A 23139-nucleotide genomic window follows, 5' to 3' on the forward strand; every position below is an offset into this window, starting at 1 on the left:
AAATGGGCACGTTGATAGAAATTACTCCCAGTTGCTTAGCTTGGACTGTGTCAACGCTTTTGAAAAGTGGATCATTTATACTCAGCATGGCTGACAAAAAAAAAGGGAATCTCCTGATAATTATTTTCCTTTGCCAGAACTCTGAATTGCTGCAGTAGAAGAAATAATTCTAAAAGCGTCATCTAACGTGTGGCATTCAGGCTCATAAACGGTAACGTCTGTACGTAAACAACTAGGGCTGTTGAGCTTTGTGGCAGAGGGGACTTTCAACTCACAATTCAAAGAAGCTTTACTGTTTGCCCTAAACACTTCTTTTGAAGCTTAAAAGCTTTCATCTATTTGCTGAATGCCGTCAATAAAAAGGGTTTGTTGTGTTGACCGTGGAAAACCAATCACCATCATTAACACAAACACATTTTTAATCTTTTATTTGGGTTTTTAACTATTTTTCATGCATTCAAAATTTACAGCTTTTAATCAAGTGGATGTTTTTTTTTGTTTTTTGTTTTTTCCTGAAGGTCAACCATTTGGAAACAGGCTCTTTGGCACTTGGGTGCGACATTATAGGTCTGCATGAAGGCTCAAGAATTGTTGATCATACGCGAGGGGGAATAAATGGATGCCATTAGTAGGAGGTGTTGGTCAGTATGCTAAGTTAATCTTGTTATGGTCTGTGGCTTAACCAGTGACAAATGACTGAGAAATGGTACGGGGCGCTACAGTATATATCTGCAAGTGACTGTAACAAGGCATTTTTCATTGCCAAATGATGCACAGGTCAGTGGATAATGACTGTCCACTGACAATAACAAAGGGGTCTTTGAAGCCAGAGTAATCACCATTTATCTTCCACCATTAAATAACTGGACAGTGAGTAAGAGCAGCGTCTGCACCGCTGTAGGAAGAAGACGCCCGGAGTGCAGAGCTGCATTGGAAAAAAAAAGCCTTGAACCACCATGCTTTTTAATCCTGTTGCTTAATGGAGATAAATTCCTGCAGTGCTTCTGAAGCTTAAGGGAATCAGCGCTTTGCCTTTGCCAAAAGGCAACAAATCCCTGTGAGAGCGGTTGGATAAGACATGGAAATTTCCAATTTATCCAACAGGGAAACTGGCCGAGGACTTGGGATATGAATGGATATGAAATTCAAAGACAAAGGAAACAACACACTGGAGGGTGGAGCAGAACGTACGTAACCTGGTTATGAGTCTTTACTTGCTTTTCATAAGGTTTTGGGTATACGGTGGTACCTGTATTGCATCATACTATATACTGATAACACGGTTGCTTGTTGCTGCATCTCATTTGCAAAGATACCTTTAATGCCTTAAACTCTTGCCCCACACACACACACACACACACACACACACACACACACACACACACACGTAACATGCATATATATAACATCTCTCTTGTGGCTCATGCCTCATCTTCCTCTTAAGGTCAGGAGAAGCTTTAGGGTTTTTTAAAGCATCCCAGTCTTGTGTATCTGCCTGTGAAAATCTTATTTTTTATGTTTCTCTTTTATTTCATTTAAAGATGACCTCTCAGCACAAGTGCCAGCATGGTACCAAGTTATTAAAGATTTCCTATGTTGAGGGAAGGTTGCTGAAGATGGTGATGGACTGACACTAACATTAAATAATATCTGGAGGTGTGACTCTCCACAGTGTGTACTCATTGACCCTAATAAGAGAAGTTGATCAAGTTTGCACACGTTCATTGACAATAAACAGTAAACAGTAAACATTCAAGAAAGACTGTTATCTTTGAAACGTCTCAATTTTTACTTGGTTTTCAGACCTTAGTTCGAGTCCAGTGCTGCACCGGGATAAACTCTTATGGTAGAGATATCTTTCAAGTGAACTTAGACAATCTATATCATCCAACCACTGGAGAGCACAAAGTTGTTCATTGGCTGCCGTACTTTGAAAGCACCTCGGAGAGAGCTATGAAAAGTTAACACTTTACAGGTTAAGAAAAAGGTTGATTGTTTTTTTTTTAAGAATATTTGACAAAAACACAGTTTCCAAGACTTCCAACTGCAAAATCTAAGGCAGGTTTTTATAAACACTGCAAAGACTCCGCAGCCTTTCCGAAAACAATTATTAAGACGCCGACTTAATCAGACACTGCACTTGAAATGTCAGAACTGTGCTGAAGGTGAACAAAACAAAGGCAGCAAACAGTGGCAGATGCATGAAGAGAAGCACAACTTGTCATTGCAACGCACTGGACTGTGTTCAAAGCCTCTAATGGAACAATAACAGACGGCATCATCCATACAGATTGGATTATTTCCACCGCAGCTGAGCCTGAAATAAATAAAATAATGCATTCTCACATGATCGCCAGCTCGTTTGGCTCTTCACTGTACTTTTCAAGAACTCAGGTGCTTCATTCTTAGCATAATGTGGAGGGAGTCTGATTTTACTGCTTTGTTGCAGTTTAGTTATTACCAATGCCCACTCCTTGAAAATAAACGTTAGTCCGTTGCTGAGGGTGCATTAAATTTCAGGTGGGATCGATTCTTCTGGCCCTTCGTGTGTGCACTGACTATAGGGTCTGTTCATTGGATTGTCCTCAGTCCTGCAGGAGCGATTCCCATCCACAGACTGAACTCAATCAGTGTTAAACATTTGGTTGAGGCTCAGGCAGCACTCAGTCACCCCTGCAACTCCAGCGGGAGAGGAGGGACCGGCCGTCTCCTGCTGATTTCTTGGTGGATTTGCCTTCAAAGTGAATGCCGTCAAAGCGATCTGTGACTGCGGGCAGTGCTTTTGGTCTAGCACCAGTGCTGTGCCGGTGGGAGGCGTCAGCAGGGCAACAAAGAGACTGCCGGACACATTAAACAGACGCCTTGCGCAAAAGCTGACAGGTGTGAGTGGAGTTCGGTATTGGAAAAAAAAAAAAAAACTACTTAGTCTTCACACAGGCGTTGTTGGCCTTAAAAACAGAAGAAAAAACAGATGGTTCACATAAGATACTGAGCCCTTCTTGGCTGTCAAGTAAAAAAAAAAAAGAGTTCCAAGTGTGTGGTGTGCTTATACGTATGTGTTTGTCATCAAAAGTGAGCAGGACCTGCCGCCCCGGTAGCTCTAAATGAAAGCAGTGCACACTCACTCGGTCCATCGGCCCTCACCCTCATCCTCATTTAGGTTTTAAAGGGAAGAATAGTTACAGACTGCATCCTCAATTCACAGCCTTATACATTTTATTGCAGGTCTGTTGGGGGCAAACAAATAACGACAACAGAAAAACATTTTCCTCTATTGCCAAGTAAATGACTCTCTGAGGTAACACTTGTGTAAGCATGTGCACTCTATTAAGGCCAAGTATACCTTCAAGCTACAGGGAAATAGCGCCTGTCAGGTCCACGCAGAGAATTAAAAGGCAAATTGACTGATATATCAAATAGAGCGCCGGAGTGATATATTTGCCAGAGACTTAAAAGGTTTTTCTCCACACTGCAGAGGGAGAAGCCCACAGGAGCATTTACGCCAAGTTCACAGGGAAACTTATCTATTCTGCAGAGGTCTACTAGAGGAATTAGATTTTGTAGCCTAAAACAGTATTCCGATATATTTTACCATTCCTTTCATGTTTCCAAATGGACGAAAAAGTTGTCTCGAGAGCGCTTTCTGAACTCCAGAGATGAGATAAGGGGCGCGTGTCAGAGGTCAACTCATCCCTCAGCGTGCAGCTCCTCTCCCTCTCTGGCCTCATGTTGATGTTATGGCGAGCGAGCGAGCTGAGAGCAGGAGCCTGGACACCCTGTAACCCCTCCGGCATCCGCCACAGCTCAGAGCAAATAGCTAATGCGGATGCTGCGTGGGGTCAGATGAAGGGGTCGTGAGTGCAGACCTCTCTTAGAAAGAAGAAACCCACTTTGTGACCTGAGGTCTTTTCATTTACTTACTGCTGAGGTCAGTGGTGCAGGAGTGGTTTCCATTGGAATCATCAAGCAAACGTTAGCTATTTACTACAAAGAGAGAAGGTAAAGAACAAAGATGTTTTTCTTTTTTTTTTTAAACAAAACAAAACAAAATGAATAGATAATGACGTTATAATTACTAAATAAGGTTGTTTTTTTTGGGGCAGGATTACTAAAGTTAGAATTGAGAGTCAAACTCAGGTCAGAGATTGTTCAAATAAAATGTGAAGTAATCATATAAAATAGTATCACATACTTCCAGGTGTAAGTAAACGTTTACAAATGAACAGACGTGTATTTGTGTAATACTTCAATATTATAACACAGTATGCCACATAGAGTTTGGTCAGTTCTCAATGTCACATGCTATACTTCTGTACTCTATAGTAATCATTTCAGTAATTTTGCAAAAGTCAATTTTCTGTTATACCTTTGTCTCACTACTGTCCATTTTAGTTGTTCAGTTTTGTGTACCATTTTGTGTGTTACTCTTTCTGATTTCAAAACAGGGCCCAGTTTCAACCGTATACAGAAGCATGTGATCATCACTTGTCTTGGTCGTGTCTGAAAAAGCATGTTGATAAAAATCAATGAATATAAGTTTGGTCAGAAGTCAGTGGATGTTTCCTTGTTAGGGGGCATTCACATGACAGGTTATCTGCTCTTCGCTCACTGCCAGTGGGGGGGTGTAGAGCCGACGCTAGCACACTCTCAAATGCAATGGGCACAGCTGGCAGGCTGATCGGATGGACGATGACAAAAAAAATCGGAAAAATCTGCCTGTCGCTTGTCATGACATCACATACAGCTGAAATCTCATTGGTTGTGATTGAAAAGGTCAGTGGCAAACTCATCTTTGTACCTACATTTCTTTGAATGCAGCGCTTGGGGGCTGATTTTCCGAGATCGAAAATAAGAGGCGCTGAACTGCACACGCAAGCTTTTTTGTGTTGATTTTGTGTTGTGTCTTGATTGTGTTGTGTTGGTTTTCATGATGCGGGTGGTTTTCTAGGATTACCTGAGCAAAAGTGGAGGGGACGGCCCGATTTAAATTACCGTAGGACTTTGCGCCGCTGCCGCCACAGAACATATGGACAGCAGAGTGACTGCAAGCAAAACATGATTGCAGCTACGCAACTGTGCAGTATCATAGGAGCTTTCGTAATGCAAATATCATAACTAAACACACAAAACTAACAGCCTCAATCATTTTTCAGCTTTGCTAAATCACAGTGTGAACGCTGAACAATCTATTTACATCCTCTCCGCCCAATTTGCATCTTCTGTCAGAAATGTCGGTATGTACATATTCATTAAGCCAAAAGCGCTAAATGGATTCAGTGCGTTATTTTGCCCGAGTGACAGTCTCATTGTGCCCCCTCAGTAGATCAGCTTTGTCATTAATTAGCGCGTGTAATTATATTTGTGTCCAGCTTTCTGCGCAACTGCTGATCTCAGTTATTGGTAACAACTCTCCCGATCTCTAACCTTGATTGACATTCAATCAGATTCATTTCAGTCCATCTGGAATGTAACCATGCAGCTTCCTTTTGAGCAGACAAGCTCTTGCTCTGAGCACTTGTGAAAAGAAGGCTGGAATGTCACAATGGGAGAGTTAGGCTGTTACTAACCACCTCCACCAGTGTTAAAAAAATTGAATTGGACGGCATTAAATATGACGGGAGGAAGATTTGTCCAATCATCTTCGAAGCCATATTTTTTTCCCTTCCCAAACATTGTCTATGCGTGGTGTGAAATGTGAAACATATGCTGTGAGCATGCGAAATATTCCATGTCATGTGTCGGATGCCCTTTTATTTCCAGGTTACACCTTTCTTCTTGCAAGCCCTAATCCATCGGTGAGATGAAACAGTGTCACTTTTTACCATAACACGATTCACAATTCAACGCATTCTCATTTCCTCGCTTCCTCTGCGGTTGGGCCTCCACCGGGTCAACAACTGAACGGGCATAAAAACAGTTGGCATCAACAGGTGCCAGACCAGGAATCAGCAGCGGACGTTCGCTTCAACCCCTCTGAGTTTCATTTCTCGTCATCCCGACAATGAAAACCATCAGTAGTGACAATCTCATGTACTCTCCCTCTTTAGGGCTGAGCTGTAGCCGTATCTGTGCCAAGTATTGACTCCATTCGACACTGCTTAGTGTCTCAAGATGTGATCTTTGTCAAGATTGGTTTTTCACTTCCTGAGGGGGGAAACGTGAGGAATACAGTGAGAATGAAGCGCTGAGAAGAATGTCTGTCGCCTGCAGTGAACAGTGTGGTGCAGTGCAGTCGGGATTTATAAAAAATACTATACTATAAAAACACTCAAACGCCCGCTGGTAAGGGAGGGTTACAGAATGTGTACCAGTGGGCTGGTGGGTGTGATCTTTTTCTGTTGATTGCGGAGAGCGTGTGATTTGTGAGTGGGCCTCCACTGACGCAATCCGGTACGAAATTGCACCAGCGAGAGAACCAAGCGGTGAGACAACAAATTGCTTGGCGGATGAGTGACACTCGGCGTTCAGGTTTTCTACTTACTTTCGCTAAAAGGTGACCAGCGAGCACCACTTCACAGTCGCAGGAGGACTCTTCCTCACTGCTCCAGGTAACGGTTGCTCATTGTCGGTGAAACAGTCGGAAACAGCATGAATTGTCATTTGCAGCGCGCAGCTAGTAATCTTCCCAGATTGATAGGACATGTGTTTTGTTTTTTTTTGTTTGTTTTTTTCCCTTTCTACAGTATTGATGGAACAACATGTCCAGGCTGAAAATACTTTTGTTGGTGCAGTTTATACGCAACTCTGTCCCTCCACAGTTCTTGACACAGCGAGAAGACAAACAGCGCACACGCGCACTGAAGGCAGCACTTACAGTCCGCATTTCTCAAGGACTGGCTGCTTTTGCGTCAAGCTTTTAGTACACACACACACACGCACACACACACACACACACACACACACACACACACACACCATCATCCTGTCAGCAATCATCCTTGTCAACAGGATCCTTGTTTTCCACCATTTTTCACGTCAGGGAGAAAAGCGAGAAGCTGAAGCTAATTAATCTCACAATCAGCCTGTGATTATTACAATCTCACTTCCAGAGGTGCTGTGCGCTGTCTCTCCCCAGGGGTGCAATACACTGGTGAAACGCCACAGGTGCTGTTAGTGGACGCTGCTGCCGCCATCAGCTGGTGCGCAAAACAGATATAAAATTGCAACAGGACAGCAGCAGCAGCAGACGACAGACAAGGTGTTAATTGATTAGGGCGGAATCAGTGCGCTGGGGCCCAGCCAGTTTACAACCGTGATTAGACGCATGAGAGGCTCATTTATAAGCGGCACGATCACAGGATAATTAGTAGAACCCACAGTAATATATGCAAAGGCAGCGGGGAACGGTTGTGCACGGTGACGGACAGGGCTGAGGTACGTGCACGCGCTGGTGCATGATCAATAGCCGAGATCACTCGCAATGAAGTCGCTGTGGGGTGATCAGCGTGATGCGCCTCACTCAACGTGACCGTCAGTCAATGAAGTGAAGGTGCAAGCTCAGCACTCAGGCTCAGAAACTCCAGCTGCCTTTTTGGTGCGAGGCCTCACAAGACCCCACCTTTTTCTTCCATGAAATGATGCCTTTAGGGACTATTTTCTCAAAATGTTAGCAAATTCATTTTGTGAGCACACCAAAAATCTACTTGAATACACAAGGGAGAGAGAACGTTGCACTTGTATCACCATAGAAATGCAATTGGGAAGGACAGATCCAGTTGAAAGAGGATGAAAAGCAAAAGCAGATGAATAGCAAACTACCTGGTGGCTTTTCAAAGCAAAGCAGTGACTGGCCTCTTCAGAGCTCATACGCAACGTGTACAGTGAGCTGTCAAGAACCAAACAACTACCAGTGCCCTCTGTTTACAGTCTGTTTTAATGCGCAGATGGCCAATTAAATGTCATTAACGTATTTACAAGACAGCATAATATGGTTTCTCTCCTGTTTGTCATCTCTGCAACAGATGGATTTTTTTTTTTTGCACTTCCTATTTATAAATGAAGTAAACAATGTAACAGCATCGTACACGGAGACCTGCTCGGCCACTGAATAGGAGTAACTTTTCTCATTAATCGCTTCATTTATGTGTGACTTTCAATAAGGTGCCAGCGATATGTCTTTCTTTCAGGCCTAGTGCCTTTTTATTTCCTGAACTTAAAGACAAGACAGTGGTTCTGCGCATGCTCACATTAACTCAAACTAGCTAACTACCTCAATGTAAAGAAAGTCCAGTTGAATAATCAGGCAGCAGTAGGCACAGCACTCCACAGCCTGGAGGTATAAATCTCCTTTCAGCCGCTCCCTTTAGGGCTCGCCACAGCCAATCATACTTCACAATCCTCACACCAACTCACTTCATGTCCTCTTTCACTACTACCTTAAATCTCCAACAACTAGAGCCAAGTGCACACACATGATTCAAGTGTGCATTGGTGAAAGTCACAAGAGTACTGAAAAACAAGTGTAATTTACGGTATTACATAAGTACGGATTACAGAGTGTGGTGTATATAAAATCTACAATACATAGAGAGTACATGTATATGTATAATAATATGATTTAGGATAAGCCTAATCTAACCCCAACCTATCATTAATAAAACATGAATAGACAACCAATAAACACAGAGCAGATGTGCTTAAAAATCTAGGAACAACAACTGAGTGTAAGTAACTGTTGTTAATGTTGATCAATTACTTAGTAATGTATCTTACTATCGGGCCAATGCTTAATAAGTGATTAAGATTTTTTTTCTTTTCAAACTACTAACAGTGTATCCCCATGTACCGAAGTGTTACCCAGAGCCTTTGAAGTGCCTCCCTACGTTCATCTTGTATTTAACTCAATTTTCATGAATCGGCCCCTTCCTGTGAAAATAAGAAATGTTGTCTTGGGCGGCATAGTAATTCAGGATTAAAACTGAATTATTTTTAGTTTTAATTCAGAGAAGGCACAAGAAAGAAAAAAAAGTCCCTTTGAGGTGTAAGTTCTGTAAGCATGTTTTTTTTTTTTTTTTTTTTTTATTATTCTTCACACAGATGTTATTAGGAAAAGAAGATGCTGAAGGGACTGAAAGGTAACGGGACAATAAATGATTAGGAGAATACAAAAGTCATGACGCCTCAAAGCACCGACAACAAGTCTCTTTGGGATCAAAGTGAGACTAATTTCAGGAGGAAGAAATTGGATTCTGTCCACCGCGCTTTTGGCGAGGATTTGCAACAAACTGCAACGCGACAAAGATGCCCTCTAGATGTTGCCGATTTCAAGGTGTTGTTTAAAAGTGGACCGAGCTGCATGGGAGAGAGAAATCGTGACAAAATATCGAGACTTTTCCCCTCATGAGTCAAGAGCAGAATATGGTAATTTTGTGGAACACAATCAAATGGAGACGATACTTCAAAGCCCGAAGTTGAAAATCTCAACTCATCTCTCGGCACAAGATGGAAATTGGATTACTTTTTTTGGGGGGGAGTTGTCAGTGTAATGTTGTTGCAACATTTTTTTCTCTGGGGGAAAAATGTATATCGAGGACGTTAAATATGATGTGCACGACGTGTAACCCAGGCTTACAAACACTCCGTCAGCTCTCTAGGGATCCAGAGGAGGATAGGCTGTTATTGGAAGTATTTACGAGGTTCCTAACAGAGAGCGATCGCTTGGAAAGGGAATTCAATCTTCCTCAGCAATGGTTAAGTGACATTTACAAACCCACAGGAAGTAAACCAGGTAAATGGATTTTGGATGAAACAGAATGGCATCTTGTAACAAACTCAAAGCCCTAAATGCATTTTCCACAGGCAGCTGAGAAACCTGTATCTGGCCGTGCCTGTTCAACATCCAGATAAGCCACAATCACTGATTCGGCAAAATTGTACTTGACGTGTCTGTAGAGGAAAGACTTTGTCTGGGCTGAATGTCATTGGAGGGGAACTGTGTCACACGTAGGACGAGTAGGGTTACAAAGCTTCTTGTTATCCTTTTAATAACTAAAAAGAAATGTCTCTCTGTGCGCAGGTTAGAGTTCCCAGTGTGCCTCACATGCGTGTTTTTGGACGGTGGGAGGAAGCCAGAGGTTTCAGAGTGAACCCACGCTAACACAGGGGAATGGCCTGGAGATCGAACTTGTGTATATTTTTAGCCTTGATATGAGGTGCGAGGTGAAATCAAATCTAGGAATCAATCCAGTATATTTTTGAGAGCAAAAAACAAACAAAAAAACAATATCTATGAAATTCCACATTGGTTCACTTTCTCACAAACTTCACACAGTCCTGATGTGACATAAACAATCTTGCCATGGGGACGGTGTGTGAAAATGTGTCTGTGTATGTCCCAGGCTGTGAAACATATATGACAGCTTGCCCTAAAAACCTTAAACGGGTCAAATTATGGAATTGACTTTTTCAGCTCTTTAACATGTCTTTTTGCATTACTGGCATGCCATCTAACATACCAATTATGAAAAATTGCAAGTTATAAGTTTCGAAATTTGCTGGTTTAAATTTCTAGTTTACAAGATAATTATCACAGTGACGCCCCAGTAGACTTTAATGTGGGCAAGCTGAGAAACACGTGTTTCGAAAGACCTGTACAGCTCAAACAATGAGTTCTTTTGACCCAGAAAACATTTTTATTGTTGGAAGTAGATCAACAGAATTTAAATCTAGAAATGTCCACAACAAAGCAGGTTTGACTTTGTCTGCTGCCACGTCCAAGCAAGTAAAAAAATTGACCGTCAATATCAGTTCTCCATCTCAGTCAGATGGCGTGAAAAAGGCAATTACTTTTCTTATTCATCCAGTCGGTTCTCGGCCTCAATTTGGATAAACAGTTCTGCAAATGGACCAGTATCAATGTTGTTACACTGCGGTGAACAGCACAACATTTCCCAGCCATTTTCAATGAGACCCAGTGCTGTTCAGCAATCAGCTCTTTGTTAACGCCTTTGTTTAGTGTCTGTTTTGAAGTTCAACTTCAGTGTGGGTGTGTCTTCCCTAATACTGTGAGGTTGTGGGTTTACCCCACCCAGGTCATACCGCAGACTTAAAATGGGAGCCACTGACTACCTGCTTGGCACTCAACATCAGGGCTCGGACTTCATCACCAAAATGATGCCTGAGCACTGCACCTCTGCTGCTCCCTGCTCCCTCAGGGGGATGGGTTGAATGTGTAGACCAATTCCCCAGGTTGGGATCAACAAAGTACATCCGTCATTGTGTTTCTCAATCACAGGAACCAATACAAGGTAACATCGTAGTCATATCCCTATGTTGATTGGATGAGATATTCTTGATCTCATTCCATCACCAGCGTTGCAGGTTGGGTTTCCATGAAAAACTGGTGGGGATTTGGTGTGAGAATTTGAACTGAATTAGGATGCCTGCAATTAAGGAACATATTGGCTTTATTAGTCATTTTAAACTTCATATTAATGCTTCATTCTTCATGGCAATATACTACAAGTTAGCCATGAAGTCTGACGTTTTTGAGTCAACTCGTAGTTATGGTATGGAAACAGGGATAGGACTAAGGTGAAGGAATCCTGGCCGAACTCTAACCCCACCCCAATTTAACAGTTAGTTAATGGTGAAAAGGTGTTCCCTAATCTAAAGTGTGACCTCTTCACTGATCCTCTGCCATGGTTGGCTCCGTTCCAACAGTACCAGCAAATAGCAAAAAAACTGGGATGGGAAAATGGGAGCCTGTCACTGTCACGACGGATGTCCCAGTGCTGCCATTCTGCATATCAGCACTCATGAGAAGCCTCCTGTCCAATCGAAATACTTCAATACAGATTCAAAACCAAACTGCAGCGGTTTGTGGTTCCGCCGGGAGCCTTTTATTCACTTCAACAACGGCTCTCCGCTCTCAGCCCTGCAGGAGCTGCCATACATGTGCAGAATAATTCAGTGCATCATGTCATCATGTCCCACATTCCAACAGAATGGATAAACTCAAGAGGCAGTTGCTCTCTCAGCGGGCGAAACCTAATCTGTATGTCTTTGAGCTGCATTGACTACACTGAGTACATGTCAGCGCCACTCGGGAATGTCCCAGCGTGAGAGTCCGCCATGCTGGCACCCGAGAATAGACGTAATCTTTTTGTAAGTGCGACAAGTACAAGTAAACCAAGGAGTGGCAGCGCTGGAGTACTTGTTGTTCTTCTCCTTTGATATGAGATGAAGTGATGTGGGCATGAAGGTGATTGGTCTCATTACTGCCAGTTAGAGGCTTGAGACCGACTTAAAAATGACTCGCTTGAGAATCTCCGCTACCAACAGCACGTCACAGCTTGGCAATATGAAAATGCTATAATATATAGAAGAAACATTTTCCCATTAAGAGCACCTCACAAAGCCACCCCTGTCTCTCCTTGAAGTGCATGACAAAAAGATAAGATGAAGCGAACTGGATTGCATAAACAGCAGCTCCTCAGCCCCACCTGAAAGGCTCAGCCGAAGTACGGCAAGAGCACTTGGAAGAAATTAAATTGTTCATGCAGGGAGGGGCGGGGGTCGGGCGCCCGGCAGCTTTTCAATTGAACGGAGGGGAGGTGGGCATTAAGGAGGAGCAAAACACGAGCAGACGGCACAGAGATTCTGCAAATATCAAGAACGCGATCGCTGGGGTGCTGAACAGATGGAGGAGACAAACAAACTTGGCTGCTGCTTTTCCTGGTTGCTAAGCACCACCTGGAGGTAATGAGCACGTCGTCGGGCTCGCAGACATGCGAGACAAGTAACAAAGTCAAACTGTCAACACTGAGTGACACTTCAGAGTGCAACCATGGCTGCTGTCCTTAGAAACAGCTCATTATGACCACTAGTTACGCTCATGAACATTTTTAAAGCAGTTGGAACTGAAAAAAACTAATATTGCTTTTTATATTAGGGTATAAACCCGATAGTCAAGAAGGTATTTAAAGGAGTATTGAGCAAATTGAAATTGCATGCAATTAAATTGTCTCACATAAAAGATGAAGCCAGTCTGAAAAGAATAATTCCTTTCAATTAGCGTTAAATGGAGTTGTGCATTTAATTGCAATGAAAAGTTTAGCTCCGGTGCTGCAACTTCTCACTTGTACAGAACGACGACTCACCACACATCCAGTGGAGTCAAGCTTCCTGTCCGAAATGCAGCGGAAGTTGCGGCTGCAGCCCCCGTTGTCCTTGGTGCAGTCTCTGACGGGCCCAAAAGAGTCCAGCAGAACCTCCAGAGAGTCGAAGGACGAGCTGATCATCAGCTCCTCCCTGTTCAAATGGAAACACACAATGGGAAATGGCACTTAGCTGACAGTGGTTTTTAGAGGCGGTGCATCTCTATTGAGTTGTAATATTGTGTCTTGCCTTGAGTCACTACAACTGTGTTTTCTGTTGAATTTGTGAAGAGCAAAAGGGGCAACAACACTGTTTTCATCATTGTCATGTGCAAGCCAATAAAAAAAAAATGGTATGTGGAGCTGCAGTGGTGAGTTCCTCTGGGGGCTAAAGCGTCACATCACATGCTGGTTTCAGGCCCATTCTATCTTTTTGTTCACGTGAATGTGTGGATGTTTCTTGCTTCTGAATGTACGCCTCCTCCCGCCCATCAGAACAACCATCCTACCACTGTTACACATAGCCAGAGGCAACCGCCCCAACAGCGGACAAATGCGCCGTGACTTCAGACAATACATGAAAATAGCATGAAACATGCTCAGAAGATAAGCTAAAATTATCCAGAGGGTCGTGTTCAGTTAGCAGAACTCTGTTTCTATGTGCTGTTTCCAAGGGGACCACTATCAATGACGGACCTGCATCTGATGCAGAACTCTGCTAAATAGAAAAAAAAGAGTTTCAGTTTTATTTTTGTATTTCTTCTATTTCGGATAAATACAACTTATCAAAAAGTCTTAGAAATGACAGAAATATGTGTCGGAGCCATGTCCGTCACTGAAGGTTGTCCCCTTGGAAACACAGCATGGTAACAGAGTTCTGGTAACCAAAGTGGATTTAGATTACCGCCATCATTTAGTCAAGCTCGTTCACTCAACAAGACATTGTCACTCCTTTTCCTTGTTTGCTCTGTTGATGTTTGTTGCTTCACATGTGAGATGGGAAATGAAAGAAGCCCAAGCGCGAAATCTCTGTTTTGGGTTACATGCTGTGCTTAGCTGCATTCTGTAGTATATTGTCCCTTTAAATTTCTGCCAGTGCAAAATATCTATTATTCTGAACTGTTTACCCTTTGAACTACCAGAGTCAGCCACGTGCTGTAAAAAAAAAAAGAAAAAAAGAAAGAAGCCACCAAAAGATTCACCATCAATGAATCTCCTAGTTGAGTCAAGACTCTGAACTACTGGCTGTTTTTTCTTTTGTCTCTGTTTTTTGGCCAGAAAATGGGGAAAATGTGGATAAAATGTTTAGCTTGTTTTATTATTTTTGATTTTGATGTACACATTAATCATATTCCCTACATCAAGTGTAACTTCTTCCATTTTTCAGTAGAATGGTTTTGCCCTCATGGTGTCATTTGTGTGCAGTTAGCAGCAATCTCCACAGATTAATGACAATTTCCCTTTTTCTTCTTCTAGCTGGCAGTTTAAGTTGATCAATATTCTCTTACCACGAGTTACAAGACATACTTTCTGGGCAAGCTAATGATGCTTTATGAAAGGAGGTCTTGCTGTCAGCAGCATGCACTTTTCCTCCATTAAAATTGATTAAGAAATCTTCATTTTTTACAAAGTGGAAGAGTCTGGGGCAGAAAAAGGATGTTTTCAAGGCGCTATTGCATCATTTTACTTACAGAAACCCAAACTAGGTGTGTGTGTGTGTGTGTGTGTGTGTGTGTGTGTGTGTGTGTGTGTGTGTGTATGAACATCTACACAAGTAAACAAAACAATCCTGCATGTTTAATAAGCTGCCATTAACGTGATGGCGGAATGACATTTTTTTTGTGGCACAACTGCTGAGGCAAACAGCAGCAGAGAATTAATCATCTTTAACCCGTCTTGTCTTCCGTGGAGTCTTGCTGGAAGATCAATACCCATCATTTAACAGACGGCCAGAGACGTGGCAGAGAGGAAACCTGACCGCACAAGGTGTTTGTGCTCGAAGACCGTGGCCGAGCATTAACGAGTGCCAATGTGATAGCCTTGAACTGCCTTGAACCTGGCTTCCTTTTAAATATTTAATGACCGATTGAGGGGGGAACAGGAGCTCTCACAAAATATTCATTTTCCCAAAACGTTCTTTTTAAACGAAAAAAAAAAAAAAAAAGACAACAAGCCCCCTTTTCCTTTCACAGTCAAGCCGATGCTATCTCACAAACCAATTTTCCATTATAATTGCCCATTGCATTGTTGTCACTTATTCAGAAGGGACCTATTGAGCAGAGACCCAGCAGATGATGAAACTCAAAGCAAGCGTGAGAACCAAATTATTCAGTATCCTTAATTCCAGACGCCGTCCACCGTTGCCGTGCAGGAGTATTTATTTCTCAGCGCCAGACGAGATTAAGGGGCCGCCGCGACGCCACGTTCGCTGACATGCAAAAATTGCTGTTATTCGTCTTCAGCAGCAGGGTACACACGTCAGGGGTGGGAGAAAGACCACGAGCCAAGTAAGACGTTAAATAACATTTTCAATATTTCATTCGAGATGGGCCGTCTGCGGTGGAGAGTGGCAGCCAACCTAAGCCTCAATTATGTGCGCCATTAACATGCATAGCTCAACAATTTGAGGTTTAAAAGTCACTTTACGTTACAACGCGGCGCACCGAGAAGCAGTCCTTCACCCGCCGTCTCCAGACCAAACATCATCAGCCCTGCGATCTATTCTCATCAAATAAAAGTGGAAATTACCATAGGCTCTGTAATGGAAGGTACCGCCACAGATAACGGCATTGACAGAGTCAATATTTTGAATGGATGTAAATGTCTTTTATTGAAGCACTCTGCCATCATTCATGGCGCAGCAGCGAACGTCCTTGAGATTTTAATTAATTTGCTTTGTCTGTCAACTTGAGTTCGTATTAAAACCACAAAATAGAAAAGCACAAACATCGTCTTCTGGGGCCATCCTCCGGGGGCGTCGCAGACAAAAGTGGCATAAACATGTGAGGTTAAAAAAAAAAAAAAAAAACTAAAAAAAACGATCGCTCATCCAGCCAGAACTGCCACCAAGTCGGATAATCAAGGGGAAGCGAGATCAGAGCTCCTCACATGCTATTTACCATCTGCCACCAAGCAAGAGAGAGCAACAAGTGAGCATCAAACGTGAGGAGACGCCTTCCAAACGCAAATCAGCAGCTTGAAGAAGGTGTCAGCAGTGTTCCCGCCCGGCACCAGGAGGAGCTTCGCTGGGTCGTGCATCAGAGGAGAAAGACTCTCTCACGCAGCATGTCGAGGAGAGCTGCCAAAAGGAAGTATCATTGAAAAACATAATAAAAAAAAAAAGGAGGGGTGTAAATCAAAACAGGCAAACACAGCATACACGGAAAATGTACTCGCGCTAAACACGGTGTGTGAAGTGACGCCGCTATGGAACAAAGACTTGCTGACAGAAGGAACTGAAGCAGGTTTACATTCCACCTTGAGGAGGCAAAAACACAAACCATCAGAGCTTCAGCTCAGGGGTGAAAGGAGGAGCCAGCCTTCACAGACACAGCGGCCTTTGTGGCAGGTTGCATACCTTTGCAGACCCTCCGCTCTACAGCACAACACAATCAGAGGAGATCTCTTGACGTGTCACGTTTAAAGTTTGGAGTCAAAGGACAAACATATCGATAAAACCTATGTTGAACACAACACTGTGGTGATCTAATGAGTGACAAAACTTTGCTGAAAACTCGAAAGACTTTGGTTGACGTCGCTTTTTGTACGTCTGTGGTGTGTCATTGTTAAAGTGGTCGTGTGTAAAATTGGACCATTTAGAGGTCCGATTTTAGACTGCGGTGCTCAGTGTCCTTTCTGTCTGCTTCCCTCTGACATTTCCAAACGATCACTCCAAAATTGATGTGATTTCCTTCAGAATATCTTCCACCAAAATCGCTGATAAAACCAGGCTGACATACCAGTGAGATTGAAGTGGAAGTGAAAGGGTAATACACAGTACTACCCAGAAAATTAGAATATCCTGAAAAGGTTGTAGTATTTCTGCAATTCAACTTAAAAGATGATATTGACGTATTATATAAACAAATAATATATATTATTTCTTTGGATTTTGCTGATCAGGTCTTGCAGCTTAAAAAAAAAACTCAAATTCAAAAACTCAGAAAATTAGAATATTACATAAAGTCAAATCTTTATGAAAATCTTAATCAGCAAAGTTACAACAAGGAACTGCTTGAGATGTCAATTTGCGTGTAATGGCTCAATAAAATTTGTTGGTTTCATCTTTTATGTTAAATTGCCAAAATAAAACAACTTTTACTTGATATTCAAATTTTTCGGGTAGCACCTGTATATTACCCAGTATACACAAAATATTCTACTGACAGTAAAGAGTAAAGTTTGTTCTTAGCAAGACCCTAGCTCGATCTATCTATCTATCTATCTATTGATCTATCTATCTCTCATCGACTGTACACGTACACAAATGTCTTAATGGGTAGTATATGTACAGTATGTATCGTTTGCCAATAAATTTGACAAACTAGGAGACATGTCTGTTTTTTTTTTTTTCTTGGCAGCTAGCAAGACAGGCAGAAGACAGAAGAAGAATTGTGACTCGTGAGTCAGCAAAATTGTGTTTCAAACAAATTCAATCAGCTTCCATACATCACTACAGGCTGTAGACCTTGACATCTCTTTAAGGGAGCATTCTCAGCAAAGCCATGCTGCGCTATGCCGCTCTGTTGGGACTGCTTCGGAAAGATTTTGGGTCATGGGTTTCTCAAAAATAAATTTCCAATTTTGGTAAGAATGTAAAATAAATAGATAAATAAATAAAGTAAATAGTGACAAAGTGTAGTCCTGTTCAGCAGATAGTTTTAATCAGTGGGTGATTCCAAAATACATGCTCTGCAATAAAAAAAACATTGTGTCATCACAACCAATTTCATGCATCATCATTCATGCCTTTTTTGTTTTTTTTAAATGCTTTTAAAATCTTGAACTTTTAATCATGTAAAGCACACTGAGTTGCCTTGCATGAAATGTGCCTTATAAAAAAGCTGCCTTGCCTTGGTTAAGATTGAATTGCTCAGACTGTCATTAAAGTTGATGCTGAACTTTGCGGTAAAGCAACAGCCTCTTGTAAAGTGACGCTCAGAGTTTATTAGGTCAACCAATGAACTAATCATAAATGACACAAATCCCACTTATTGTTAATGTTTTTGGAATGTTTCCATTTAAGACCAGCAGTAACTCTGAATATCTGTAACATTTAAAGACCATATATGATGACCTCAGAGACTGTAACTGATAACATTCATATTAAAATGTAATGACGATTTAGAGGAGATGGCTGTGTGAGATCTGCAAGTCCTCAAAGGAAACTTCGGAAACCTTAAATGCTGACCATCGTGGTAAAGTGTCTTCTCATTCATTTTATTTCATAGGATAATTCTTGTTGGACCTAATATCCCAATCATGAGATGAATTTATAACAGAGAAAGGAAAATAAAATGGTATCTTTCTATTCACATGGGACCATTTCTTTTGATTAAGACCTGGCAAACAGCCATGGATCAATTTAGCGGAGACTGTGACACGTCTGTGCACAGGCACTTGTTGACGGTGCCTGCTCCAGCATACATTAAAAGACGATTCCCAGCGCTAATTACATTAACCTACCTCTTCTACCAACCTAATCCTGTCAAAACACACTGGCAGCAACTTAATACTGTCAGATCAGACGCAGTCACGTTGGCCCTCCTGATGATTGATAACGCTGCTGACCGCCCTGCGCTGCACAGCCAACCAAAAGAGTCCTTCACAAGGTTATGGGCTGATAGTGTATCTTGCTGCAGCCGTGACAAACTGTAGCTAAACAGAATACATCACTGTGTCTCCTTTTTTATGTGTAAGGTCAACTGGAAAGTACTTCCTACGTTGCGTATACATCAATTTCTTGGTTGCAAATTTAGCGTGACTGGAATTTTTAAAAGCAAGCTGCTGTTGTAATGTCCCCACCCAAATGTATTATTATTATTATTACTATTATTATTATATCTATATTTTTTTATTAATGATTATATTATTATCACATCAGTCAGTTTCGAACCATCTCACTGCTAAGCGTCGAAGGCAAGATTTTCTTCAGCATCTTGTCACGACGACGAACAGAGTTCCTTCTGAAGAACAGCTACATTGACACCTCTGTTCAGAAGGGTGGAATCCCTGGAGTGCCTGGCTGCTTGGAACATACTGGTGTGGTAACACAACTCCTCAGGGAGGCACGTGAAGGGAAAGGAGACCTCACTGTGCTGTGGCTCGATCTCGCCAATGCATATGGCTCCATCCCACACAAGCTTGTTGAGCTCGCCCTCCATCGACATCATGTCCCCAGCAAAGTGTCAGACCTTATTCTGGATTACTACAGCAATTTCAGACTGAGAGTCACCACTGGATCAGGTACATCAGATTGGCATCGGCTTAAGAAAGGCATTATAACTGGCTGCACCATCTCAGTCATCCTTTTCGCCCTCGCCATGAACATGATCGTCAAGTCAGCTGAGGTAGAATGTAGGGGCCCCTTGACAACATCAGGAGTACGCCAGCCCCCAATAAGAGCCATCATGGATGACCTGACTGTCAGCACTACATCCGTACCAGGCAGCAGGTGGATTCTCCAAGGCCTAGAGAAACTCATCGCCTGGGCAAAGATGAGTTTTAAGCCAGCAAAATCAAGGTCTCTAGTGCTGAAGAGAGGGAGACTAGTGGACAGGTTCCGCTTCTCACTGGCCGGAGCCACCATCCCTTCCATCACAGAGAAGCCAGTTAAGAGCCTCGGGAAGTACTTTGACTGTAGCCTCAAAGACTCTGCCTCCATCCAGAGAACCAGCAATGAACTTGAGGACTGGCTTAGCCGGGTTGATAAAAGTGGTCTGCCAGGGAGGTTCAAGGCCTGGACTTACCAGCATTCCATCCTGCCCCGGATCCTGTGGCCCCTGCTAGTGTACACAGTACCTATATCAACAGTCGAGGGCATGGAGAGAAAGATCAGCAGCTACCTGCGAAGATGGCTCGGTCTACCACGCAGCCTAAGCAGCTCTGCTCTGTATGGCACCAGCAACATCCTGCAGCTCCCAATCAGTGGCCTCACTGAAGAGTTCATGGTGTCCAGAACACGGGAAGCACTGCAGTACAGAGAATCCAGAGATCCAAAGGTGGCATCAGCTGGTATCCAGGTGCGAACAGGCAGGAAATGGAGTGCAGGCAAAGCCCTGGTCGTGGCTGAGTCTCGACTGAGGCAGAAAGAACTGGTGGGGTCCATTGCGACAGGGCGTGCAGGCATTGGCTACTTCCCGTCGACCAGGGTTGATAAGGCCCAAGGCAAGGAGCGCCAACATCTGATCCAGGAGGAAGTGCGGGCAGGCGTGGAGGAAGGACGAGCCAGCAGGATGGTGGGAATGGGGCAACAAGGAGCATGGACTAAATGGGAGAATGTTCTGCAACGGAAAATCACCTGGTCCAACATCTGGAAAGCAGACTTCCATCGCACCAGGTTTTTAGTCCAGGCTGTTTATGATGTCCTTCCAAGCCCAGCAAACCTCCACGTCTGGGGCAAAACGGAGACACCTTCTTGTCCCCGTTGTTCAGGACGGGGCTCCCTGGAACACCTACTCAGCATCTGCCCAAAAGCCCTTGGAGACAGGCGCTATCGCTGGCGCCACGACCAGGTGCTTCGGGCAGTTGCTGACAGCATCGCCTCCGCCATCAACACCAGCAAAGGCCAACACAGACCACAAGCCATAACATTCCACAGAGCTGGAGAGAAGCCCAACAGACCACCACAGACAAAGTCTGGCCTCCTCACCTCCGCTAACGACTGGCAACTGGAAGTGGACCTGGGCAGACAGCTGAAGTTCCCTCCCAGGATAACATCAACCAGGCTTCGCCCAGATATGATCATTGTCTCCGATATCACCAAGCAGCTGATCATTCTGGAGCTCACTGTGCCATGGGAAGAACGCATGGATGAGGCCAATGAGAGGAAGCGTGCCAAGTACCAGGAGCTGGTGGAAGAGTGCACGAGGAGAGGGCTGGAAAACAATCTGTGAGCCTCTGGAGGTGGGCTGCCGGGGTTTCGCAGGGCGTTTACTCTGCAGAGTGTTCACACGGCTAGGACTCGTCGGGGAGGCGAAACGGAAGGCAATCAGATCCGCAACTGACGCCGCAGAGAAAGCCACAAGATGGCTTTGCATAAAGAGGGCAGAAACGTGGACGCAGGCCGGGGATTGATCACCCCGGGCGGGTCGCCTGGGCTGAGGGGGTCTGATGTTGAAAGACCTGAAACCCCCGACGATCCCGGGATACAACATCACTGATGATGTGTCCCAGCGCATCCGCAAGATGTATCTTTCACCTTATCAATAATAATAATGTGGTAAAGCAGCATCCTCTGGCTTTACCACATTCTTAATTATTTAAAAATTATAATTTTTAAATAATTCAAAATTATAATTAAAAATGTGTTTGCTGACTCGTCATCTCTCACCCATCATCTCTCTACATCAGAAGCAGATGCAGCTGTGAGCTGCAGTTACATTATAGCAGTTATCACTGTGCTAACATTATCTGGCAGTCAAACAAAAGGGTAACTTTTTTCAGAAAAAGATAAAAGGAAAAAACGTGGATCTCATCTCGTCTATTCAATTGTTGCTGCATGTATGTCAAGTCGCTGGTCAAGTCTATAGTGGTCTAGTGATGATGACGGTGAAAAGGAGCAGCCCCAACGTAAAATTGCTGACAGTGGAAACAGCCGATTTGTGTGGTGACATGTTGACTGTGTCAGCACTTATTTGACATGCGAGTGAGTTTTCCAGCAGAAAACCTCAATTGAGCATAAAACTCTGAAGGTTCAAATTGCTGTTGTTTCCAGAAGCCGTCTGCAGCATATCCTCAAGAAGTGAATCCAATCTTCATGCAAACACACTTGAGGCTAAGTTCTTTGTCTTCACAACTGCTGTTCGACAAAAAGCCAGATTTTCTAAGAGCTGATTTAGGTGGCAAAAGGAATCAGAGGATTTTAGAGGTTTTAGACAACACAATCCACCATGATAGCCACCTGCTGAAGCTTAGAAAGGTTAAAAAAATATTCCACATACCTTCAACATCATGAACAGCTGTTTTAACACCCCTCTCTCAAGCACAATGTGTCCATATGTGAAGCACTAGTGGATGTACGTCTTCTTCATCTGTCGGCATGGAGCCCTTTCTATCCTTTCATTTCCAAAAGCTGGACCGGCCGTGCTTACAGGTTAGTGCAGACTCGCAACTCGCAAATTAATGCCAACATTCGCCAACATTATACCGAGTATAACCTTAAATATGGCACCTTTTTTTTTTTACCAGAACTCTGCAATCATGTTGTGATTTCAGGGGGACCACTATCGGTGACAGACCTGAATACAACATAGAACTCTGCTAAAATGCATAGAATGTTTACCTTTATTTATTTATTTATTGATTTATTTCAAATAAATAAAACAAATCAAAAAGCTTTGCATAGTGTTGCAGAATTCTCAGTAATGATGAGAAAAAAAATAATGCTCCTCTTTAGAGGCAGAACTCACGCAGAGTAACACAGTTCAGCCAATCTGTTTTGTCACATCTGACATAGATTAAAAATTGGGTCTCACACATGGCGAACAAAGGGAGTCGTTCTGTATAGAAGCTTTGCAAACATTATGATTCCAAGGTCGCACTTCAAAATGTTTCACACTGGAACAAAGTTAGGACGTAGAAATCCCTGCTTTGAGCAGAGTCCAGTTTAACGATGCAGCGTTGCTGAAATCACTGAAGACAAAGCTGATTTTCAACATGAATAGTCGAGAGCAACTTAAAAAACCAAAGGTTTTCCACCTCTTCATTTTCGTTAATGATTTTGAATCTACATTTTGGTTGATGCTTCTCAATGAGATGCTGCTATTAAATGGTGAATAATGTTTTGTAAGACCTCTCTCAAAACCTCTCTGGGTGTCTCCAC

At 43.0% G+C, this 23139-nt stretch overlaps 1 protein-coding gene across 4 annotated transcripts in view; it reads right to left on the bottom strand.

The window, feature by feature from the left end:
* astn1 (astrotactin 1) overlaps positions 1 to 23139 on the bottom strand; it is a 328361-nt gene that overhangs the window by 191567 nt on the left and 113655 nt on the right. For all 4 annotated transcript variants that reach the window (XM_076031556.1, XM_076031555.1, XM_076031553.1 and 1 more), the window contains one exon: positions 13101 to 13251. In XM_076031556.1, coding sequence (XP_075887671.1) covers positions 13101 to 13251 — 151 coding nt within the window. The remainder of the gene's footprint in view (positions 1 to 13100; positions 13252 to 23139) is intronic.

This window comes from Nelusetta ayraudi, unplaced genomic scaffold (genome assembly GCF_046127955.1).
Source record: "Nelusetta ayraudi isolate G7.1 ecotype Tasmania unplaced genomic scaffold, CSIRO-AGI_Nayr_v1 ptg000033l, whole genome shotgun sequence".
NCBI lineage: Eukaryota > Metazoa > Chordata > Actinopteri > Tetraodontiformes > Monacanthidae > Nelusetta > Nelusetta ayraudi.